The following is a 24,894-nucleotide window of genomic DNA, read 5'->3' on the forward strand; positions in this document are numbered from 1 at the left end:
AGTAAATATGGAGAGTCTCAATCATCCAGGATAGGGTTGTCCCAAAGGTGCTTTTCCACCTGGACTTTCTTGATTTTTTTTTTCCTTGGAAAAGTTCTGAACTGAACTGAAGAAGCTTCTTGGATGAGAAACAAAACATTTTCAAGGAAAAAAAAACCCAAGAAAGTCCAATTGCCTCTTGGAAAACCATCTTTGGAAGATCTGATTAGTAAAACATTGCCAAATAGAAGAAAAATTGATTAACAGTTTAAAGAATGGAAAGAATGTAAAAAAAGTGGCAAAAGGCTGAATAAGAATTAAATGTAAGAAAATTTTAAACAGATTAAGGATCCAAGAGTAAAAACATGAATGAAGAAAAATGATGTATGTATTGAATAACATGTTACATAATTATAAATACATTTCAGTAATTAGCTAATTTGCATGGTTGGGGAATATGTACAAAACCCTTTGAATTAGATTACATGTATTTCTGGGCACTAGAACTATGTTAATAGGGTGCCCTCCTATAAGGTTTTTGGCTCAAGAGAAACCATGTGCATGTTCAGAGGATAGGATCTGACATCTTGGCTGCATGAAATTAACCTAATAACATTAGGTTTCTTTCTCTGGTTATTGTGATTTAGCTCTCCGGATAACAGATGTTAGTTCTAAAATGTGTGTTCTTTCCACATAGCTCAGGGTTTGTTTGTTTGTTTGTTTGTTTGTTTGTTTTACTGCTACCTGTGCAGTGCAGAAAAAGGTATTTTGGACACTCCCATAATAAGGCATGGAAAAATAAAATAACATTTCTGCATCTTCATTTCACAAAACATGATGGCAAGAATTCCCCAAACGAGCTGATGTTGGATTGGTGCAGAACTTTTGCAAATCTCCCTATTTTTTTTAAAATATATAGTGAGTCTTTCAGATTATGGGTATGAGACCTGTGCTGCTCTACCTATCACAACTGTAAGTATTTGTGACATTTGATGTCAAGAGTTCAGTGGATGAGTTTTCCAGAGAGCACAGCTATTCATCAAGATTATTAGGATTCTCTGGAGATAGCTTTGGTTTTCTGATTGCCTTTGACACATCAGTTTGCTTAGATTAAAAGAAAATTGCTACTGTCTACTTGAATTTTAAACACTTCAGGGGAAGGAAAAAGACCCCTAAAAGGTTTAGTATATAGAATATTCTGTAAAATGATTCTGAGATGAGACGAAAACATTGAACAGTAACACCCAATAATTAATTAGAGTTTGTGTAATTTTTTAAAAATGCATTTGATAATTGTTACTTACCCTTGAATAACTTAGTTTTCATATATAATTTCTACCATTCTTCTACTGTGAAACAGTGACATATAGCAATATTTCCTTCTAGAAAGCTTTTTGATGGAGTGAAGCTATTATGAGTAATCAACAAGCTGGAGAAACAGCAGCTTCTTCTAAAAACATTTAGTTCTTATCACAAATTAACAATTGAAATATTCTTTATTCAACTTCATTAACTATTGCTGCCCAATGACGACATAGTTTTCCTATCCTTGACACTTGGCTGAAGAGTATAGAAATTTCCTATAATAATAAGCTCCAAACAACCAACACTTCCAGGCAAAACGAAAAGAAGATTCAAATGGGATGTAGAATGCAATGCAGACTTTATTAAATCTCTAGTCTTGAAATAGTGGAAATGCAGCTTTCTTCCATGCAATTTTAGCCCTTGAATGACGTCCCTTCAACCAATATTGATTTGTGTTTTTTTAAAAAATGTGGAATAGTGGATCTTTCGGCTAAAAGCTAAAGGATCTTTTGGCTAAAAGTCACTGAAGCAGTAGGCATGAGTTTAAATGGACTCCAGAGGATTGTAGATGACCGGAAGGCCTGGAGGAACATTGTCCATGGGGTCGTGATGGGTTGGACACGACTTCACAACTAACAACAACAGTTTTTTTGTTTGTTTACATTTATACCCCGCCCTTCTCCGAAGACTCAGGGCGGCTTACATTGTGTAAGGCAATAGTCTTATCCATTTGTATACTATATACAAAGTCAACTTGTATTGCCCCCCCAACAATCTGGGTCCTCATTTTACCTACCTTATAAAGGATGGAAGGCTGAGTCAACCTTGGCCGGGCTCGAACCTGCAGTAATTGCAGGCTTTGTGTTCTTAATAACAGGCTTAATAACCAGCCTGCGCTATTCACCGGCCAGTGAATCTTGGAATTCACTTCAGAATCTTTAAATATAAGCATACATATATACTATATACTGTACATCTGTGATTAGCCCAAATGAATTAAGAGTGGTTAAACCACCTTGTGATTTGGCTGACGGGAAATTTGGGAGTTGAAGTCCACACTTCTTAGTGTTGCTAAGATTAAGAAATGCTACCTTGGAGCAAAAGGTTCTTTTTTTTTGCCTGCCACAGTAAGCCTCATTTAGCAACGGCCTCATTTAGCTCATAGCTATGACACTGGTGAAAAAGTCACTTTGCAACCATTCTTCGCATTTATAACCTTTGCAGGTCTATAAAAGCAAAGGAAAGCTGAAGTGAGATCGTAAGCAGTGTCATTATTTCTCTTAATTACCACTTTACTAAACAAATGTATTTCCAGTCCCCAATGGTCACTAAGCAAGGACCACTTGTATTTCCCTTCAAAATCTGCACCAGATTGTTCTGAAGGGCTGTAGGTAGTAAAGGAGAAAAGCCGCCCTTTTACTCCATAAGTTTAAAAAGCTGCTACCCAGAGAAATTCACTGTGGGGCAAACTTGGGATGCTTTACTTATTTGAGAATTTTTGCTGCAGCATGAAAAGTTATGGAAGGAAGCAAGGGTAGTAGGAAACGGCAGCAAGATTGAAAATGCCTACTGCAGTGCAACCAAAAAAGGAACAATTACAGGTAATCTTTGTTTAGTGACTACAATTGATCACTAAGTGAGAAATCACATAACAGTGACTCTTGCTTTGTTGTAAATAACTTTGTAGATCAGTGGTAGTCAACCTGGTCCCTACTGCCCACTAGTGGGCATTCCAGCTTTCATGGTGGGCGGTAGGGGTTTTGTCCGATACTGAAGCACTTTCCTTTTTTTTAATTTAATTGACTTTTAAACAATTTTCATAGCATTATTTAAAAACATTTTCATTAGGTTTTCATAAAATTCCCTGTGACAATTTAAATTTCTGAAAATATACTATTTGTATTGCCCGTGCATAAGTTTAGTTCACGTTACGTAAGTGAAACTAAATGGCGCTATAGTGCAACCGCAAACAAAAGAGCCTCGTCCCAGAATAGCTCTCGCATCTCCCCCCAAACCGGTGGGTGGTTAGAAAATTTTACTACTAACACAGATACAAAAGTGGCGGTAGGTATAAAAAGGTTGACTACCTCTGTTGTAGATGATACTGTAAGGACTATAACAGAAGACTAGCAGAGCACATCCATGAACACCATGTAGCAGTCAGAAGACATGATGATATCTCACATCACACAGGCAGACTTGACCGTAGTTTCAACTGGGGAACTGAGCATCTTAAACCAAGCTAAATAATAATAAAAAAACACTAGGGAATTCTGGGAAGCTTTGGCATTCAGACAAATCAGCCATCAAGAGACACATAGAAATAAACTATATTTACACATCATTCAAAAGAAATAACAAAAGGCTAAGAAAGAAAAAAACGATGAGATCACATACCCTCCAGCAGTCAACACCCAGATAAACACCAGGCAAACAAGCAGAAAACAATACCCTAATTAAGCACCTACCAAGGGGAAATCCACACTATTAACAATACTGGCAAGGGCCTCTGGTGGCTCAACAGGCTAATGCAGTCTGTTATTAACAGCAGCTGCCTGCAATTACTGCAGGTTCAAGTCCCACCAGGCCCAAGATTGACTCAGCCTTCCATCCTTTATAAGGTAGGTAAAATGAGGACCCAGTTTGTTGGGGGCAATAAGTTGACTTTGTATATAATATACAAATGGATGAAGACTATTGCTTGACATAGTGTAAGCTGCCCTGAGTCTTCGGAAAAGGGCGGGATATAAATGCAAATTAAAAAAAAAAGGTGAGCTACTGAGTATAAATGGTGACCAGACCCCATGCTTGTTAGATTTGGAAACATATGCAAGCAAACAACAGGCCCAGAAAGCACCAATAACTCCATAATTCAATCCTAAACTATATATATTCTCTTCAGTTGTAATCATAGAATTGGAAGGAACTGTTCACTGAACCCAGTTGCTCATTGCAGGAACTGAAATTAAACCTTCTCTAACATCTATCTAAACTCTTTTTTGAACACATTCAGTAAAGGGGAATCCACATTTTTTCCCCTGGATAATTGGTTCTACTGTTGAACTGCTCTTACTCTTGGGAAGTTGTTACTTATATTCAACACAACCTGCTTTTCTGTACTTACATCCATTATTCTTCATCCAGCATTTTGGAATTATACAGAGCAGGATTTGACCTCCTCCTCCTTTGTGATGTTCTTTCAGGCATTTAAAGAGAACTAACATAGTGCCTCAGGCATTTTTTTTCCTGAAGGCTAAATTTGCCCCTCACTTTTCAATTCCTTTTCATAGGATTTATTGTCTAGTCCCCTGATCATTCTTGTTGCCTTTCTCCACAGCTATTATTTTTCTGTATCCCTCTTAAAAGATTCTTGTTAAAATATGGCACAATTCTAGAACTGGGTCCTCATCAACACAGAATCAAGTCAAATAATTACTTCCTATGATTTGGAAACTATATTGTTGCTGCAGACTAAAATTGATTTTTTTTTGCAGTCGTATCATACTAATGTCTCATATCTAGTTTGCAATCAAATTCTACTTCAAGCCTCTTTTTAGCTGCCAAGCCAGTCATTCTCTATTCTGTGTCAGGGCATTTGATTTATGTTTCCAAGCGAATAACTTTCCATTTGTCTCTGTTAAACTTCCTTCTGTTGCTTAGGATCAAATGTACAGAGGTTCTTCTGATTTTTATTTTTCCTGCAGAAACAGACTGAATTGTCAGAGTCTAAAAGTCTGCCAGTTGGAAAAAGCAGAGCAGAAACAAAGAGAAAAACAACAGAATCCCTTCCCAAGTGTCATTTCTCTCAATGCCCCTAATGGTCCATCAGAGAAAAGATGCAAAGAATAGCAACAGCACTTAGTGTTATATACCGCTTCACAGTATTTTACAACCTTCTCTAAGCGGTTTATAGAGTCAGCATATTGCCCCCAACAATCTAGTTCCTCCTTTTTACTGACCTTGAAGGGGTAGAAGGTTGAGTCAATCTAGTTCCTCCTTTTTACTGACCTCGAAGGGGTAGAAGGTTGAGTCAACCTTGAGCTGGTCAGAATTGAACTCCTGGAGTGAGGAGTGAGTTAGCCTGCAGTGCTGCATTCTAACCACTATGCTACATGCTGCTGGCCTTGCATCTTTACTCAAACCACATTTCCCTCTCCATCATAGATCCAGTAGAGAATTAGTGAGCAATTGGTCTCCTCATATCTGTATTGTGTAACTAAATGATTTCTGAGCTGAGAAAAGCATGCAACAAATTTGGCTCAAATGATTTTTTCTCACATCACTGATTTCTTAATAACATACAGGTAATGTGAGAGGTGTCAGAGCAGATTCCATGAAAAGAAAGAGTACCTTCTTTAGAATTCCAGTTGCTTCTCTGCATTTCAAACATGTAGATCGTGGGGTTTTTTTTGCTGTGGTTTGCAATTATTCCACAAATACATGTGGATCAGCCCATCTAAAAGGAACTCAGTAGGTCATTTAATCCTCTATGCCACAGCTGTCAAATTGGTGGCCCATGGGCCAGATGCATCACATGCTGGCCACACCTACGCCCAGTTTAGCAAAAGGGAAAAAGTCATGATATGTCATGTGATGATGCCGTGACGATGCGAGTTTGACAACCATGCTCTGTGCAGTAGGATGCTTGTATGCATTAGCACCTCTTGCAGATAGGTAGTAGCAAAACAGAATTCAATATCATTCTGAGAAAAACAGGAGATTTCATAGACAACCACTAATGTTTTATTCTTCTTGTTTGCCCCTCTGTTGTCTAAACTGCAGGTGAGAAGTCATGGAAATACGATTTTTTTTGGAGTATAAGACGCACCTTTCCCCCCCCAAAAAGAGGGTAAAAATCTGGGTGCATCTTATACTCCGAATGTAGCTCGACCCAGCTTCTCAAATGGAGGTTTCAGAGGCTGAAAGAAGTTTCAGAAAAGCAGCTCCCAAACAGAGCTTCAGAGGCTTTTTTTCTGAAGTTCTGTTTTGAAGGCTTTCAGAGGCAGATTTTTTTTTTTTATGAAACAGGGTTTCAGAGGCAGCAAAAAAAAAGCAAGGCACAGAGCTCACAACCAAGGAACCTGTTGCTAAAATTCACCTCTGAGAACAGCTGATTGGGGGTATTCCGGGAGGCCACTCCACCTGCCAATCAGCTTTTTTCTTATTTTCCTTCCCAAAAACTAAGGTGCATCTTATACTCAGGTGCGTCTTATACTCCGAAAAATAAGGTACTTGTTTTCTCAATTGCAAAGCTGAATCCCTCAATAGCAAGCCTCACCTGTCAATGTTAAATTTAAACTGTTTTCTTATTTTGCTTTTTAGTCTCTAAGCTTGTGATAGAGTTGAAAAAATAATATTCAGGACTCTGACGACTTTCTCAGTACTACTGTAGCCTTCTCAGTACTCTATAGCATAAATGACAAGATTGACACAGAGATCAGATGTGAATAATAGGTATTAATGAATGTTGTGTTCTGTACATAAGTAAGATAGGCAGAAAGTTCTTTGAAGTTCATAGTATGCAACAGTGAAAATTACATGTGCTGGATGAATACATAATCACTAATGCCTGCTATTGGAAGCAAACAAACAAAAAATGGATGAACTATTCTTTTAAAAGTTCTTTTGAGAACAATATCTTTTTGGTCAAGTATTGGTTTCTTAACCCAGTTGGCGTTTTGAGAAAGAATGATAATGGGAAACCCACACTCAGTATGAAGCAGAGCATGTAGCTCCAGTTTCATCTTTATTTCTGATAATGTTTCCTGAACCCTCTGCTTGTGTGAGACAGCTTTGATTCACTGCAGTGATGAGGCTTTGCATACAATGCATGATGAGATGCTTTGCTTCACTTTGCAGAATATTGTTATCATCTTTTGGGCTTTTTTCAAAATATTTTCCAGATATGGCAATGCTAGAGAAGTTTGGGGAAGGCTGTGAATAAGTGCAGCAAAGCACAGTGGTTGCTTCTCTTAGAAAAATAAGGGAGCAGACTTGTTTAATGAGATCCCTTCAAGAAGTATTTCACATGATCCTTTGTCAAAAATCTTCACAACTGTATTGAAGCCATATAGACTCCATACGTGCAGGCATCTTTAGGATTTGAATACTTTTGTCAACAGGATGACAACAGCTCTGTGACATCGCAGTGCTTACTTTGTACTTTTTTGTTTATGCATGCGACATCCAAATACACATACACATCCAAATACACACAGGTGACATGGTTTTCATCATAGCACTCTTAGAAATGCAGAGGTTGTCTAGAGCCTTCTTCATCAGCTCGGAGATTTGATAGCTGTTGTGATTTTTTGGGGAGCGTGGGGAGAATAGAGTTGGGATTTTAGTAGCATTTGGTAGTAGGTTACTTTTTGAGGTGGAAATCAAACATTTATCAAGGTTGTAAATTAAAAGCATGTTTGAGCTTTTAAGAAACATCTACCAGAGTTGCATTTTAGCACATGGAACCAATTGGATGGCATCAGAGACATGAGTGAGATGTGAATTGGTGAATTTCTCTTGTTTGGTGAGTTGCAGATTTTATATTCTTCTAGGAAGGCAAATTATTTTAGGAAATAGGAACATATTTTTTAGTAACTGAATGTATAAGGTGGACAGTGAATTTGAGGTGTACTTTAATTTAAAAGGACCAAATCAGTTTGAAATAGATATCTTTTAAATTATTGGTCATAACAATGCTCAGAATTTCCTATTTATTCTATTGTAACTAAAAAATCTAAGCTATAGAATAGATATTCACCAAAAGTGGAAGAGTCACTTAATGCTAGATTGAAAAGAAGGTCAGGGGAGGAATGCCTTGAGCTGTTCTTTGGTAGGAGGTAGCAGGACAGAATTCAATATCATTCTGAGAAAAACAGGAGATTTCATAGACACCCATTAGTGTTTAGTCTAGTTATTCCTGTTGTTTGCTCCTCTGTTGTCTAAACTGCAGGTGAGAAGTCATGGAAATTCTTTCTCAACTGCAAAGCTGAATCCCTCAAATAGCAAGCCTCAAATCCCTCAAATAAACAAGCCAGTATTAGGACCTTGGAGAGCTCATTGTCAAGAATGCTACTCCTCCAGATTCAGTGATCAACTGAGGATTAAGAAAGTGAGTATGGTCAAATGATTCTTTAGCATGATTATTGCCACCTACTGACTCTAGACATAAAGAGACTATTTCCTTTTCTGAGACTCTTGATGAGCTGAGAAAATTCAAACATTACGAACGAGTTATTCCCTGAGTTTGAGCTTTCAGTTGTTTTGTTCAGTTGCTAAGTCACATGCGACTCTTTGAAACCCCATGAACCATAGCATGCCAGGTCCTCCTGTCTTCCATTGTCACCTGGAGTTTGCCCAAATTCATGTTCATTGCATTAATGACTCTATCTAACCATCGCATCCTCTGCCATCCCCTCCAATCTTTCCCAATACCAAGTTCTTTTCCAGTGATTCCTGTCTTCTCATTTGATGGCCAGAGTATTTGAGATTCAGCTTCGGTGTCTATCCTTCCAAAAATAGTCAGAGTTGGTTTCCATTAGGATTGACGGATTTGATCTTCTTTGAGATTTGAGCTTTCCGACAATGGACTATGATCTCAACCTGAACTATTAAAAAAAAGGTGTATTGAGATTTGTTTGGATTGGAATGATCTGGAATTCATTGTACTCAGAGTCCTCCTCTTGATACTGCTGAGCTTCTACTCCTAGAAATACGATAGCCATTGTGTTTCATTACTCAAAAGTGTTGATTTGATATCTAGTTGAACATTGATAAACTGAAAGTTGATTTTGTGAAAATGTGGGTGATTGCTTCTGCTGGATACATGCCAACCAGACAGTCCAATTAAATAGAGGTGGTAAGTTGTTATACTAGTATGGAGAAATGCCATGCCACCATAAAGTTCACAGGTGACTTTGTTTTTTCTTATACAGGTATTGTATGTTTAGGATACACTGAAGAAGGTCCACATGTTTGCTATTGAAAGATGATGCCACTATGACTCACTGAAGGGCTTCTTTTTAAGAATATGTTTGTGTCCTCTGAAAATGCTGGATTGGCCATTGCCATGCTAAGACTTTGAAATATTGCAATGCCTTGATCTTTTGTGCCCAAGTTTTGGAGAAGTGCTTTGTTCACTTTGTGAAATGCAATTCTGAGTGATTTGCACAGTGCTAAGATGACCTAGGCAGACAAAATCATGGCCACACTTGATTGATGGAGTCGTGTCGAGGTTGGTGAATCAAGAGTTTCCCAAGTCTGCTTTAGGTTCCTGGCAGGAACTGATCTGGAGCATTTAGGAATTTTGTGATAAACAGCAATTTCAGAGGTGAACTTTTCACCATAATTGCCTATCTGTGTGGAGAAAAAACTGTACCTTTGTTGTCAAATAATAATAAAAGGAAATGGCCTTATGAATTATATCATAAAATAGTTGACAGTTGCTAAAGAATAAATAACATTTTATCTTAAAGCAGTATGCGATGTTTAATAACAGAAATTAGCAGAAATCTGCCTGCTGTTAAACAACTTTTAAAGTTTAAATTCACTGTTATTTCGATAAATTATTCAGATCAAAAATAGCATTGAATATGCATGAGCATAAAGTAAATAATCCATATTTGAGATTTTTGGAAAAGTTAAAGGGAAGCATTACTATTCTGGTCAAATTAATATATTTAATTGTAAATTGCTCAGAGATGTTGGGGGATGGGCAGCCTATACATTATACAAATAAAACATAACTAAAAAAATAATTGCATAAATCTAGATTTTAAATGGAGGAGGACTATTATGGCAGTGGGATATTCTTTGCTAACTATTTTAATATAAATATAATATTTATATTAAACTGTCAAATAACAATGGTTATTTAAGACAGATTTTTGTTTCTTCAGCTCATAAGGGGGATAACCCTGGGGATATTTTTATATGATGTATTTTTTGTCTTAGTAAATATCTGTCTTAACAGTGACAGAAATGCAGAAGGCTTTGTTGCTGTAATAAAATAATTTTGTCATAGTGATAGGGAGGCTAATAATATAATCAAACAAGAGACCGTTGTCAAGATGAAAAGTGGGAACCAAAAAGTATCCAATATTTTAAACTTTTCAGGAGTGAAGTATCAGTTATTATTCATAAGGAAATTCAGCAGTATTGAGAGGACAGTGGGAATAATTTGCATATAATACAATTTGTTAGCTTTCAATAATCTGAAAGCTAATTTTTCAAAGATTCTCATATTAAAAAACCATATGCCTCTGTGATACAAAATAAGTTGGCAGCATTACTGTGAAAACATAACTGATTTCCCCCCTTTAGGAAAAATGATCAAATACGTGAATACCTCCTCCCCTATTTTTACAATGCAAGATGGTGCCATCTAATAGTGATAATGATGAATAGCACCATATTGTGATGTAATGAATATTTTATTGCTTATCACATTTCTTAAGGGCCTCCAGAACTTTATTTTTAAATGTTTTCTTTGTTCTGAAGAATTCTGATGTGTAAGTCAAGGTCAAATCTACAATTTCTCCATTTGCTTGTTTACAATTAACTATTGCAGTTTCTAGCGTTTAGTTCTGTGGCTGCTACTTGTAATTAACTCACTGGGCTTTTCTTCAAATTAAGTATCCAGATGATGCGGTTGATAATCTTTGTCAGAAACTAAATGGGGAAAGTACGTTCCTTCTTGTCTATTTAGATCTTTCCATCCCATTTCATACCAAGAACAGTGAGATTAGAAGACCACACTTGGAATACTGCATCCAGTTTTGGTCAGAAGTATAAAAACAAAATTAAAATCAGTGATCAGCTGGAGTGGAATCTTCGGGCTGGAGTGAAACATCTTAGCTATGGTGATTTTTGCAGTTATTACCACCCATTTGGAATGATGCAATGCATTTTATAAAGGGTTGCCTTTGAATGTCAGTCAAAAACTGTGGTTGCTCTAAAATGCAGAGGCTGTTCTATTAGTGAATCAGAATCACTAGATATATATCATACTATCACTGCCTTCGTTATTAGCTTCTGGGTGCAACAAGGAGCTGTTTTTTACTTATAAAGCCGGGGTGAAATCCAGCAGGTTCTGACAGGTTCTGGAGAACTGATAGCAGAATTCTGAGTAGTTTGGAGAACCGGCAAATACCACTTCTGGCTGGCCCCAGAGTGGGGAGGGAATGGGGATTTTGCAGTATTCTTCCCCTGGAGTGGGGTGGGAATGCAGATTTTGCAGTATCCTTCCTCTGCCATGCCCACCAAGCCATGCCCATCAAGCCACACCATGCCCACCAAGCCATGGCCACAGAACCAGTAGTAAAAAAAATGGATTTCACCACTGTATAAAGCTATACAGGGCCTGGCACCTAAGTACCTTTTCTTTGCATAGAAGCAACCTGCTTGACCAGTCTAGCAAGTTTATCCTCTCAGTATCTTTTGATTATAGCTTTTAGGCCCATGAATTGAAGAAGATAGTAGTCCAGAAACAATGTTTTTAATTTGCAAGTATATTATGGAACACCCTCCCTCTTGAACTTAGAGTATCATCCTCATTGGTGATTTTTCAGAAAGTTTCAGGATGTCTCTGATGATTGAGCTGTTTTAAGGCCAAGAAAAGACCTCTAAATCCAAACTATTACACCCTTAAAAAGTGTTGGTCTAATCTTAAGTTTCTAGAGCACTACAAATCAGATTATAACTGCAAGTTCAACAATGATAAACATATTGCAGAATAGGGTAGGCTATGCTAGAGCCTTGAAGCAGGCAATAGCAATAGCAGTAGTACTTATATAATGGTGCTCCATAGTGCTTTACAATACTCTCTGAACAGTTTACTGTGTCAGTATGTTGCCCCCCAACAATCTGGGTCCTCATTTTATTAACCTCGGAAAGATGGAAGTCTGAATCAACATTGAGCCGGTCAGAATTGAACTCCCGGAGTGAGCAGTGAGTTAGCCTGCAGTATTTCATTCTAACCACTGCGCCACCATGGCACCAAGGCCAGCAGTTTTTATATTGCTCCATTATTAACTTGCTATTTTCTTTGATTAATTAGACATACTTTTGATCGTCATTGGGCTGTTTGCAAGTTTCAGTAAGCAACCGGGTTTGCAAGTAACAGCACATCTAAAAATAACAATAAGATTAATCTTAAATATCTGACAGCATGTATCTTGGTATATCTTTTAATACAAGGAAAGAAGGAAAGTGGAATTATAGGAAAAATAATTAGACTATATGATTCAAAATGGAGAAAACTATAAATATGGAAAATATGTCATTGTACAGTGTGTAAATCAGAGATGCTTAAAGAATCCATTCTTCATGAATTTTAGTACGAATCTATATTGTCTTCATTTTTTGGCCCAGTATTTAGATTTGGCACTTTGTTGAAAACTATGATAGCAGTTGCTGACTTTAAAGAGTGGCCCTTGCCCACCTTGCCATCTTGCTCACTGACGTGAGATTGGCTCTTACCCTGACCTTCCATAAGAGCCTGAAGACCTGGTTCTGCCAGCTGGCCTGAAGCTCCAAGTGGGGAGTACTAGGATGGAGTGGTGGATGGACTAATAATAGATCCCATCTCTTCCTCTGTAAGTCTTTTTCCCTGCCTGCCCATCTTTTAATTATGTTAGTATTTTTTTTAATTATAAGTTTGTATTTTTAGTGTTATAATTTTATGGCTTTTCATGTTGTAATTTTCCCAGAGTCACCCTGAGGGAAAATGGGTGACAAATACATTTAATTAACAAACAAACGAAATAAAATATTTTTAAAAATATACATAAAAGAAATAGTCTAATATCCTTAAAGCATTACAATATTTTTTGGGGGGAAAAAAAAGGAAAGGTGAGCTGACCCTATTGATCTTATATTAGGGATTCATAATATATTCATACACAAAATGGAAATTTTGCTTTAGGTGTCAGCCGCAGATAAAAGTGCTCATTTGGAATGGTTTGACACCGACTCTGATCACTGAGCCTGATTCTAATGGAGCAACACTTGAAATTGCATTTTTTTGTTCCACTGGTAAAAATCCTCAACCTATTGCAGCCAGAGGAAACAGAATAGAATAGAATAGAATTTTTATTGGCCAAGTGTGATTGGACACACAAGGAATTTGTCATGGTGCATATGCTCTCAGTGTACATAAAAGAAAAGATACCTTCATCAAGGTACAACACTTACAACACTTAATGATAGTCATAGGGTACAAATTTAACACTTAAATAATGAGAATCCACTGGGAACCTGTTGCTCCTTTATCTTTCACCTTGTTGCTACATAAGAGGAGGTAGGTATGATACCTACGTCTGCCACCTACCTCCGCGTATCAGAATTTAAAGTTTCCCAGGTCAGGAATGCTATCTGAAAAGTCAAGTAGTACTTAGTACTAGGTGTGAGAAATACAAGGCAAAGTGTATATTCCTATATGCCATAGGAAAAGCAGGTAAAAAAACCTCTGGATTCATATAGCCGGGACTGTAAGATATGACTCCACCTTCATATTAATAGAGAGCATCAACTGATTAAAGTAAGTTCATGGTAGCACTTTGTGTCATGTTGAGTGTCTGGGTAGCTTTTGTTAAATTGGAGCCAGGGAACATGATAGTTGATTGCCAGCAATTCACCCCAACCACAACAGAAAGAGAGAGCCAACCAATGGTGGTTGCTACTGGTTCATAGCGGATCGGGCGAATCGGTAGGGCAGCAGCCAGACATGAGCATACGCACACCCACGAGCAAACCGGTAGTGACAGGTTTTGAAACCCGCCCCTGGAGCCAACATATGCCCACGTGCTGGTCAGATCAATGCCTATTGAATTCCACAGTCTATGCACAGTCTATGCCAAGAAAACAGGGATTATAGGAAAAATAATTTGACTATATGCTTCAAAATGGAGAAAACTATAGTAAATATGGAAAATGTGTCATTGTGCAGTGTATAAATCAGAGATGCTTAAATAATCCATTCTTCATAAATTTTAGTATGAATCTGTATTATCTTCATGTAACTCCAGGTGGCTACCCAGATACATCAGCTACTCCAGAATACGAATCAACCCAGCAAGTGGGGCAGAACTAATCCGGCAGATTGTCGTTTCTTCAGCAACCTCCCAGGAGGCCCAGCAGTTTACCACTGAACACCTGCTTCCTTGCCAGAGAAATATGTTAGAAATACACGCAAGCTTACTGCTTTTCTCTGAATATCTCTATGAGATTAGCCTGAACCATGGTAGGATTTTCAGCCGAGGAGGCTGAAAAGTACTACAAAGCACACCTGAGAACCAATCTTAAAAATGTTGTTAGTGTGAGATTCATTGTGAGAAAATTTGATTTTAATTTATTTATTTTGTCAATCATATATGAGATAACAGGTAAAAGTATAAACATAATTTGGATACATGAAAAGAGTAAGCAAAAAGGAATATTAGGACAGGGATGGTAGGCACGCAGGTGCACTTATGCACGCCCTTTACAGATCTCTTAGGAATGGGGTGAGGTCAACAGTAGACAGTTTAAGCTTAAAGTTTTGGGGGTTTGGGGAAGAAACTATAGAGTCAGGTAATGCATTCCAGACATTGACTACTCTGTTACTGAAGTCATATTTTCTGCAATCGAGTTTGGAGTGGTTTACCTTGAGTTTGTATCTATTATTTGCTTATGTATTGTTGTGGTTGAAGCTGAAGTATTCATTGACAGGTAGGACATTGTGGTAGATAATTTTATGTACTATGCTTAGGTCAGACTGAAGTCGGCATAGTTCTAAGTTGTCTAAGCCCAAAATGATGCAAAGTTTCAGCTGCTGGGACAAGATGACGACTGAGGAAAAAAAAAACTTAATTGGTCAGTGAAAAGAGGCCATACATTTTGAAACGTTCCAGATATGAATGCATTAACCCAAGTGTGCCTGGACATAGCTGGAAAGCTCAAAGGACTATGAATGAGTTCAGATGAGAAGACATCACTACTCTCTTTCATGCCTTTCCTCCCCTCACCAATCCCTCCCCCCACATACTGGAGACATCTGAAGTTGAATCCATGCAACAGGGAGCCAGCAGAACTTTGCTCATGACCCAGGAGAAATTGTGTCGCTGTATTTAAAGGTTATATTTACACTGTGCAGAATCAGGTCATTTTGCATGAGTGATCTTTTGAGCCAACTTCCCTTTAGCTTCCACTAAGTGCTATAACTGTGCAGAGATGGGCATAGCCGTCATCAGTCTTACATCTCCTCATGAGACATGTTGGGGAATAATGAAGTCCCAAATGGCCGGCATGAAGGTATTCCACATACCTGTAAAACCTTTTCATTTTTTAAAAATAAATGAATGAAATGGACTAAATCAGGGGATAGGAAATTTAATTTTCCCAAGGGGCCACATAAGAAACTAAGATTGTTGTGGAGGGCTGGGGCAGAGCCGCTGCTACACTGCTGTCCAATTCTCCACCACTGCCCTGCTCCCTGCTTTCATAGGCTTGCACCAGTGGTGGGATTCAAATTTTTTCACTACCGGTTCTGTAGCCGTGGCTTGGTAGGTGTGACAGGGGAAGGATACTGCAAAATCCCCATTTCCTCCCAATCAGCTGGGACTCAAGAGGCAGAGAATAGATGGGGGCGGGGCCAATACGAGGTGCTATTTGCCGGTTCTCTGAACTACTCAAAATTTCTGCTACCGGTTCTCCAGAACTGGTCAGAACCTGCTGAATACCACCTCTGGCCTGCACCCAATGCTGCTGCCTCTGCATGCCCCATTGCCAATGTCACTTATGCCACAGATTGGATTGAGCATGACCCATGGGCTGTGAAATGCCCAGGTCTGGTCTAAATAGAATGAAAGTTTCTGTCAGCAGAAACAAAAGGATAACATTCTGCTACTTTTCAAAATTGAAAGAGTGGGTTTTCCTCCACTAACAGTGGTGGGATTCAAATAATTTAATAACCGGTTCTCTGCCCTAATGATTTCTTCCAACAACCAGTTCACCAAACTGCTCAGAAAGTTAACAACCGGTTCTACAAAGTGGTGCGAACTGGCTGAATCCCACCACTGTCCACTGACAATATTTATGTTAAGATTGCCTGGGATAATGATGATGATAGTAGTAATAATACATAATAAGAACCGGTGGGAACAATAAAATAGACAAAGTAATAGAAAATGAAGAAGCTAAAGTGTTCTGAGACTCTTCAAATGGAGAGATACCTGTCATGCAAACACCCTTGACTTAAAAATGTCTGATAAGAAAGACAAAAAAAATCTGGGTAATGGCCGTGGAGTGTCCTGTAGTGCCTGGAAACAGCAGAATACAAGAGAAAGAACTGTAGAAAACTGGAGGCTTGCAAATAAAGTAGAACGATAATGGCAAAAGAAAGCAAAGATAGTACCAATCTAGTAATAGGTATCTTGGATACAATTCTAAAACATCTGCAGCACCTCTTAGACACCTCCACATTGATAAAATCATCAGTCAGTTGCAACAAGTATACAGTATTTGCTTGCTATATTTGTTTACATTCTGGGATGATACCTTTAAGATTATTAAAGAACAGCATTGGCCTATTTCAAGTGTTTTGGAAGGTGAACTAAAATGCCAAATCTAAAGGAGCTAAAATTATTAAGTTGCATCTAAAGATATAGGCAGTTGCAAACAAGGATAGTTCTTTTTGTAAAATTAGAGTGTTTGGGTCCAATAAATTCAAAATTTCCAAATATTGAGGGAAAGCTTTAGCCATTGTTCCAAGGGCTCAAATCACAATCCAACCTTGATCTGCAAGTTCAGATGCTTTATAATTATTTCCGATTGCTTTTCCTGAATCCTAACATCAGTTAGTATATTAATATCAATGAACCAGTCTTTCTTCTTTTTGATAACTGTTACATTAGGTGTGTTGACTGTTATTATTCTTATTATTATTTAGAAAAAGCTATATTACAATAAGCCTTAATGATAGGAGAATGTTGACCAATTCTTGGCTGTAACTACTTGGGATCAAGTCTGTAGAAAACTATTTAATTTAATAGTACTCTCTCTGGGATGTACACTAAAGCAGTCATGTTGAAATAGATTAGGGTGATTTCTGACTTTTTAAAATATGAGAATAGCCATTCGTATACTTATAATGTTAAATTCCAAGAATATAACAGAAAGCTTCATTTTGCCAGCAAGTGGTGACAGGTTTCTTTCTTGTGCATTTAGTTGCACTGACAGGTCCAGTGATTTACTGATGCTTATTTAAAATAGACCTAATTATAGAAGAGAAATGCAAGAAGTATCCTTTGAGCTTGTTTAGCAAACTCTTGCCTGCTGCTTATTCAGTTTCTCCCTTTCCGTCACCCCCCCCCCGTCCACTGCAACGCCTACATTAAGCCCACTGACAAACCATTTATATCATTACGTTGACTTGTTCTAACTACAATGGCTAACAATGCATGGCTCCTTCTGAACAAACTTTCAATTGTCATTTTTAAAAAGTGTAATGTGAGAGCATTATTGACCACATCTGCCTAGTTTGAAGTTCTTTTGGAAGCTGAATGTGAGGCCTTGGTTAGAACTAAGATGGTTTTGAAAAGTCAGTGATTCAAGAAATACAAATTCTGATATTTTTACATTCTTTTTCCACTCTGAGCTTATTTTTTAAAGTTTAATCAGCATGAATTCATATTGTGCAATGACTTTCATTGTGACACCAAAGTTATGTAGGATCAAGATACTGGGGAAAAAAATCCAACATAAGCTCTGTGTTTGCAGAATTTCTCTGAAATATTCGCGGTTATAAGCATAGGCTCTGTGAAATCTGTAGTAAGCTACCATACAATTCTAACTATGCAGTGGGAAATAATCAAGAAAGATATAGGAGTTTAAAAACCAAGGTCAGGGATATAAAGTAATATTTTATTGTACATGGTAAGCTTTGAAGAATGTGTGCCAGACACATTTTGAAAGGTACTGTATACAAGCATTTGACTCTCTAATAGATTTAGAGAATGACTGAAAAGAATATATATTCTATTTATTTATAGATATTTATTTTATTTCTATTTTAGCTTTCATTCAGGTTCAAGATATACATAATATCTCCACTTTTCCCTCCACAACAGTGGTCAAAACCAAATTTTTTTACTACCGGTTCTGTGGGCATGGCTTGGTGGGCGTAGTGTGGCTTAGTGGGCATGGCAGGGGAAGGATGCTGCAAAATCTCCATTCCCACCCCACTCCTAGGGGAAGGATATTGCAAAATCTCCATTCCCACCCCACTCTGGGGCCAGCCAGAGGTGGTATTTGCCAGTTCTCTGAACTATTCAAAATTTCTGCTACCGGTTCTCCAGAACCTGTCAGAACCTGCTGGATTTCAACCTGCTCCACAACTACAATCCTTTGAAGTAGCCTATAAGGAGAGAGTGGCTGGCCCAAAGTAATCCAGCAACTTCTGTAGCTTAAAGTGGCCTAAAACCCTGAGCTTCTCCACTTCTAGTCCAGCATCTTAACTACAACTCCACACTAAGTCTCTAGCCAGCCTGAGCATAACAGACATCTGGTCTAAGAAAGATATTCAGGCATTATTATACTGGATACAGTTTTTCCAGAGACAGAGAAATAAGTATCACTTTCTATTTCCTTGACTTCATTGAGCTCAACAATTTTGGACTTTCCGAAGGGGAAGAGCACTTTGCAAAATTGTGGGGGATGTTAATAAGCAAGTCCAAAAGAATAAAGGAAAGTTAACATCACGGATATATTATGAGCTCCCTGATCATAATGCTCGGGATGAATTTAAATGGAAAACAAATTCATGAAAACATCTGTTTAGTCATGGATAACTATAAGCATAAATGTCTAATTTTGTTATTACAGGGGAAAATAATTGTGCCTTGGAATAGATCTCCCTCTCTCTCTCTCTCTCTGTCTCTCTCTCACACACACACACACATCCCCTCTCTCTCTCTCCCTTTCCCTCCATCGCTCTCTCTCCGTCTCTCCTATCATCTGTCTAGGTAGCTATCTAGCTATCTGCCATAAGCATTTTTGTTTAAAAGAAACAAACCATGTTGTCATTTAGAGTAATATTTGGAAAAAAAATAAAAAGAATGCAAGTTTGAAGGTAAGCAGATCAATTCCAGGAAATTCCTTGAATGTAATTTGATATAAAGTTCACCCGTAAACTGAATGTCATAGTCTTCTAGGTATTTTCCACTTGTTTTGTTTGCTTTCTCTTACCCTAATCCTAAGCACCGAAGGTTGGCTCTTCTCTAGGGCTGAAATGCAGTGGCAAATGGCATTACTACTACTGCAGGGTAGAAAATAAAGTTGGCAGGACTGATTTAAAAAAATGGGGGTGGGGCGGGACAATGACGGACACATGGGATGTCTCAATGGAGCTCTGGTATCAGAGCCTTCCCAATACTCACCAGACCTAAACAGTGGTGAAATTCTTGCAAAATAGGATATGAAACAAAAAGTCGCTATATTGGAGGACCCACGGAATCTGAACGAAGCTTTAGAGATATATCCAGGAAAAACACATTGGATAAGACGTTTGATATTTTATTTTGTACATATCAAAGCACTCTCCTAGGGAGAAAAAGAGAGACTCATTTCCCTTGGCAGAAAAGAGAATCTGCTCTTATTTTTGAAATGCTATTTCTGTTGCTTTCTCTTCTTGAGGCACCTATAAAACTGCTGTCTTCATTCAGTTACACAAAGAAAGCAGAGCCCAAAAAAACAAAACTCTTCTATGATCATGTACATCCTTCTACTTTTGGACACGTTATTTCTGTCCCCCGTTTTCTCTCCTCTAGCTAGTGTCCAGTCCATAAGAGGACCTTTCCCTTTAACTACAAAGTTGATTTGAACTTAGCCTTTGTCAAGAGACTCAAAAAGTCAAAAAAGAATCTGAATATACATCTTCAATTTACATACCTATATAATAACAGAGTTGGAAGGGACCTTGGAGGTCTTCTAGTCCAACCCCCTGCCCAGGCAGGAAACTCTACACCATTTCAGACAAATGGCTATCCAACATTTTCTTAAAAATTTCCAGTGTTGGAGCATTCACAACTTCTGCAGGCAAGTTGTTCCATTTATTAATTGTTCTAACTGTCAGGAAATTTCTCCTTAGTTCTAAGTTGCTTCTCTCCTTGATCAGTTTCCACCCATTGCTTCTTGTCCTATCCTCAGGTGCTTTGGAGAATAGTTTGACTCCCTCTTCTTTGTGGCAACCCCTGAGATATTGGAACACTGCTATCATGTCTCCCCTAGTCCTTCTTTTCATTAAATTAGACATATCGAGTTCCTGCAACCATTCTTCATATGTTTTAGCCTCCAGTCCCCTAATCATCTTTGTTGCTCTTCTCTGCACTCTTTCTAGAGTCTCAATATCTTTTTTACATCGTGGCGACCAAAACTGAATGCAATATTCCAAGTGTGGCCTTACCAAGGCATTATAAAATGGTATTAACACTTCACGTGATCTTGATTCTATCCCTCTGTTTATGCACCTGTTATGTTACCTGGTCACACACCCAAGCAATATCAATTGTCCCCTCCCTCTCTTTCCTCCTGTTGCTGTTAATTTGTACATCAGCACTTTAGAATTTGCAGGATGGATTGCAAAAAAAGAAGAGAGATGCTAATACGGTAATAAATCTTGAAAAACATAGTGGTCTGTTACCAAGGCTAAATGTGCTTCCTACTCCTACACTTTATCTTCATGTGAATTAGGGACGGGCTTGTCAAATTAGTTTCGTGACTAGTGGCTCTTTCTCCTGTCCTTCATTCCCTTTCACAAGGGATTGGCAGTGGCAACAAGAGGGGACCACTGTGGAGGCAGAGTGCAGGAGGGACATGTGGGGAGTTGGAAAACAACTTTTTAGTTGGCCCTCTCTTCTGGGCTTCTGCAGCTGCTGTATATATTGAGTGCCTTACTCAGGCTTGAAAATAAGGATTGATTCAGTAATGTGATGAAGCACAACTGGGAGTTTTGTCATGGCTGTGAAAATATTTACAGACCCCTCACATCCTGGACATAAACTGTTTCAACTCCTACCCTCAAAATGACGCTATAGAGCACTGCACACCAGAACAACTAGACACAAGAACAGTTTTTCCCCGAATGCCATCATTCTGCTAAACATAATTCCCTCAACACTGTCAAACTATTCACTAAATCGGCACTACTATTAATCTTTTCATCGTTCCCATCACCCATCTCCTTCCACTTATGACCGTATGACTGTAACTTTGTTGCTTGTATCCTTACGATTTATATTGATATTGATTGTTTCCTGATTGCTTATTTGTACCCTATGACTATCATTAAGTGTTGTACCTTATGATTCTTAATGAACATATCTTTTCTTTTATGTACACTGAGAGCGTATGCACCAAGAAAAATTCCTTGTGTGTCCAATCACGCTTGGCCAATAAAAAATTCTATTCTATTCTATTCTATTCTATTCTATTCTATTCTATTCTATTCTATTCTATTCTATTCTATTCTATTCTGTGAAGTACAGTTGCCCGATATAAATGAAGCGGGGTGAGGGGAAACTTACTGCCTAACCTCCCAGGGAAGCAAACGCTAATGCTAACTTTGGTAATCATAATTGTTTGTAATTTGGTTGTCTTGATGATGCATATTCCCACTTATCTCTATTAGCCTGGTGATTAAATGTCAGAAGAGTATTTGTATCTGCTCCTGGCTATGAAATCTACTTGTCAGTTTTCACAAAGCACAAGTAATTAACTTCCAGTGACACCTCTACCCTTATAGAGAGGGAATATGTTTTCAAAATTTATGCTATGTCACAGCGCAGGATTATGGTGCATCTATTGTATAGCTTTACAACAAGGCGGGTAGTAACATGTTTTCATCTTTTTGACAAGGGTTAGCAGCTTTGATCTAAAATGTACAGAGTTTTAATTCTTTTTTATAGGCATAGTTCAACTTGTGGGTAATACATAGAAGTAATTCAATGGGCTTATAGAGCTTCCAGGTCTTTCTCTCATGAGAGAAGATGATATCTAACTAAACATTTGTTATGCTTGGATTATCCCAGTCCTGAAGATGTATTAGAGAGATTCAGGCATTTTCTAGTCATTGCAATTAATTTGTTGTAGAAGGAAAAAAGGATTGTAAACTTCTTTGTAAGTGATCTGGCCCCTAATATGTATCTGTAGAGACTTCCCTTGATCAAATCATTAGCTCCAAGCCTTGGCTATATTTCTTCTTAGCCCCACATAAGTCTCAAGGGTATTCTTTAAAAAGAAAATGGTGGTTGCCTATATTCCACTGCTTTTCTCAGAAACAAGAGAAAGATGATGGAGAACATCCCGGTAGGCCAGAAGAAGCAGTGGGAAGGAGTAGTGGGAACAATAGCACCAGTTGACTTTGATAAATGGAAGTTTGGTAATTGGCTGGGTCTGCCTTGGCATCTAATAATATGCTCTCCAAATTCTAAATGTACCCGGATGGGGACTCATTGCAAACTTTTTAATCCACGCCCATTCCAATGTCTCCTTGAGTTTCCAAGGAAGATGCTTTTGGATGTGCTGAATTACTATCTGATCAAGTGAATGTGGCTGTCCATATATATATGAGCTATAAATGAAGTGGTAGTCTAGATGAGAACAAATAACCTGAATGTGAGTATTCAGGTGGATACACATTGGTTCATTATAAGTAGGAATTTGATAGGATTTCATTCCCAGTGCAGGAAGAAATTAAGTGTAGATTCATCTTAGTCATTGGTGGGACAAATTCCCTCAGGGCAAAAATAATAATAATGTTTCTATCACCTTTGGCTGATATGAACTTTCTCCATCGAGGATAGATTGGCACAATGACCCATGTGCTGTTAAGAACAGACTTCTATAATGTAGCTTGTGGCTGCTGCCGTTGATTGGTTTGGAAGTGGCAGGTAGAATGGAAGGTGACTATTGGAAACTCTGCATTGGCTGATAATTAGCCAAAGGAGGAGGCTGAAGGTGATAGGGCAAGCTTGTGATGATCTAAAAAAAAAAAGAATCTCACAAATTCACAATTTTCTATCCTGCAGAAGATGCCTACGTGAAGGAAGGCATTCTGTGTGATGGTCCCAATATAAAAATATTTCCCCCATTGATAGCAAATGGACCTCTATAGAGCCACTGAAAATTGAAGGTAAAATTCTGCAAGTTTTATTTGACTTGTCAGTGAGGTCTTAGAGCTATTAAATAATATAACTTTATCATTTTAATTTTTTTATGGCTGGGTTTGATTGGATTTTATTATGACTTTATTGTGAACTACTTTGAAATTTTCTCTGAAAATCCTAATACATAAATAAATTGCTTTATTAAACAAAGAAAACCAACAGCCCCTTTACATGACGGGATCAGAGACATCATTTTAGTGGAGCTGGGACCTAGGAAGCCAAGATTCATAGTAAGCATTTAAAACCCATGAATATATTTAAGATTAAAGTGCAAGATTAGCCACATGTGTGCTAAGATTTTTTGTAGCCAATTTCCTACATGTCATAACAATAATATGATAAAGACAGGTGAAATATATTTTGTTCGGTTGTTTCAAATATATTTTCTTAGCTTATAGCAGCTACTCCATGTATGCTCTTTTTTTAAAAAAATATCTCAGCGTCCTTTGTGAAGCTTATTTGCTAATCATGTTTTGGTGACTGACTTTTGTGCATATTTCTCAAGATGTTTAGGGCAGGCTTAATCAACACGAATAAGACTGCATACAAAACGGGATGATTATTATTCTTGGTTGGGATTATGCAGAATTAAACTTTCCCAAACTGAAGCTAACGTATTCTGCAAGACAAGAAAGTAAGCTGAATTTCCATTTGGTTTGCTTCTAGCTGAGCCTTCAAATTATGAAGTGACGCAAAGCCAAAAGATTAATACAATGAAAACAAAGATTGGGAAATTAAATGACACGATGCAATTTTCTGCCTCATTGGGCTGGCACCAATAATATGCAAAGGAAAACCTACTAGGTATTGGTTAGCTGCTGAATAAAAAGCAGAACCATCCGTCTCTATCTCAAGGAAAGCTATTTCTTTGAGTGATATAGCCATTGACCCCTCCAATTACCTGTCTCTCGCTGCTCTCCCCCCCTCTCCTGTGGCAGAAGACCAGAATCTCTTTTTTTTACACTTATGGACCACAAAACAACCATTCTGGTTTAAACAGGGACATTGTTCACCAACACTGTTGAGACGTTAGTGTTAGCTTGAGGCATGTGTAGAAAAACAAAGTATTGGTGTATGAAGAAATATGGGGTTTTAGCATCCAGGCTAATCTACTTTCTCAGGGCCATTTGTGATACAGCATGATTTTGATGAGCATTCTGTGAAAGCTGTTGTATGTCTTGTGTCCCTGTGTTACCAGGTTTGTTCTTTTTCTCATTGATGGCCATCTTTTGTCTGCCCAAAGACAGAAAGTGTTGCTTGTAAATTTAGAGGGAATTGCATTTTCATGAGGCAACTTTGGCTGCCTTCCCATCACATCATGTAGCAAGCGTCATTCAGCTCTACTTGAAATGTGTAGGGATGTTATGCTTTGGGCCCAAGGCTGCAATACCAGAGCTTCCGACTCGACAAG

At 38.0% G+C, this 24,894-nt stretch overlaps 1 protein-coding gene across 3 annotated transcripts in view; it reads left to right on the forward strand.

Annotated features, from left to right (window-relative positions):
• HACE1 (HECT domain and ankyrin repeat containing E3 ubiquitin protein ligase 1) overlaps nucleotides 1–24,894 on the forward strand; it is a 91,511-nt gene that overhangs the window by 55,527 nt on the left and 11,090 nt on the right. For 2 of the 3 annotated variants that reach the window (XM_058174686.1, XM_058174694.1), the window contains exon 20: nucleotides 8,237–8,395. In XM_058174686.1, the coding sequence (XP_058030669.1) occupies nucleotides 8,237–8,395 (159 nt within the window). Of the gene's footprint in view, nucleotides 1–8,236; nucleotides 8,396–14,309; nucleotides 17,993–24,894 lie in introns of those variants that run through there. The other variant, XM_058174703.1, reaches the window with a different exon arrangement.

This window comes from Ahaetulla prasina, chromosome 1 (assembly GCF_028640845.1).
Source record: "Ahaetulla prasina isolate Xishuangbanna chromosome 1, ASM2864084v1, whole genome shotgun sequence".
Classification (NCBI taxonomy): Eukaryota; Metazoa; Chordata; class Lepidosauria; order Squamata; family Colubridae; genus Ahaetulla; species Ahaetulla prasina.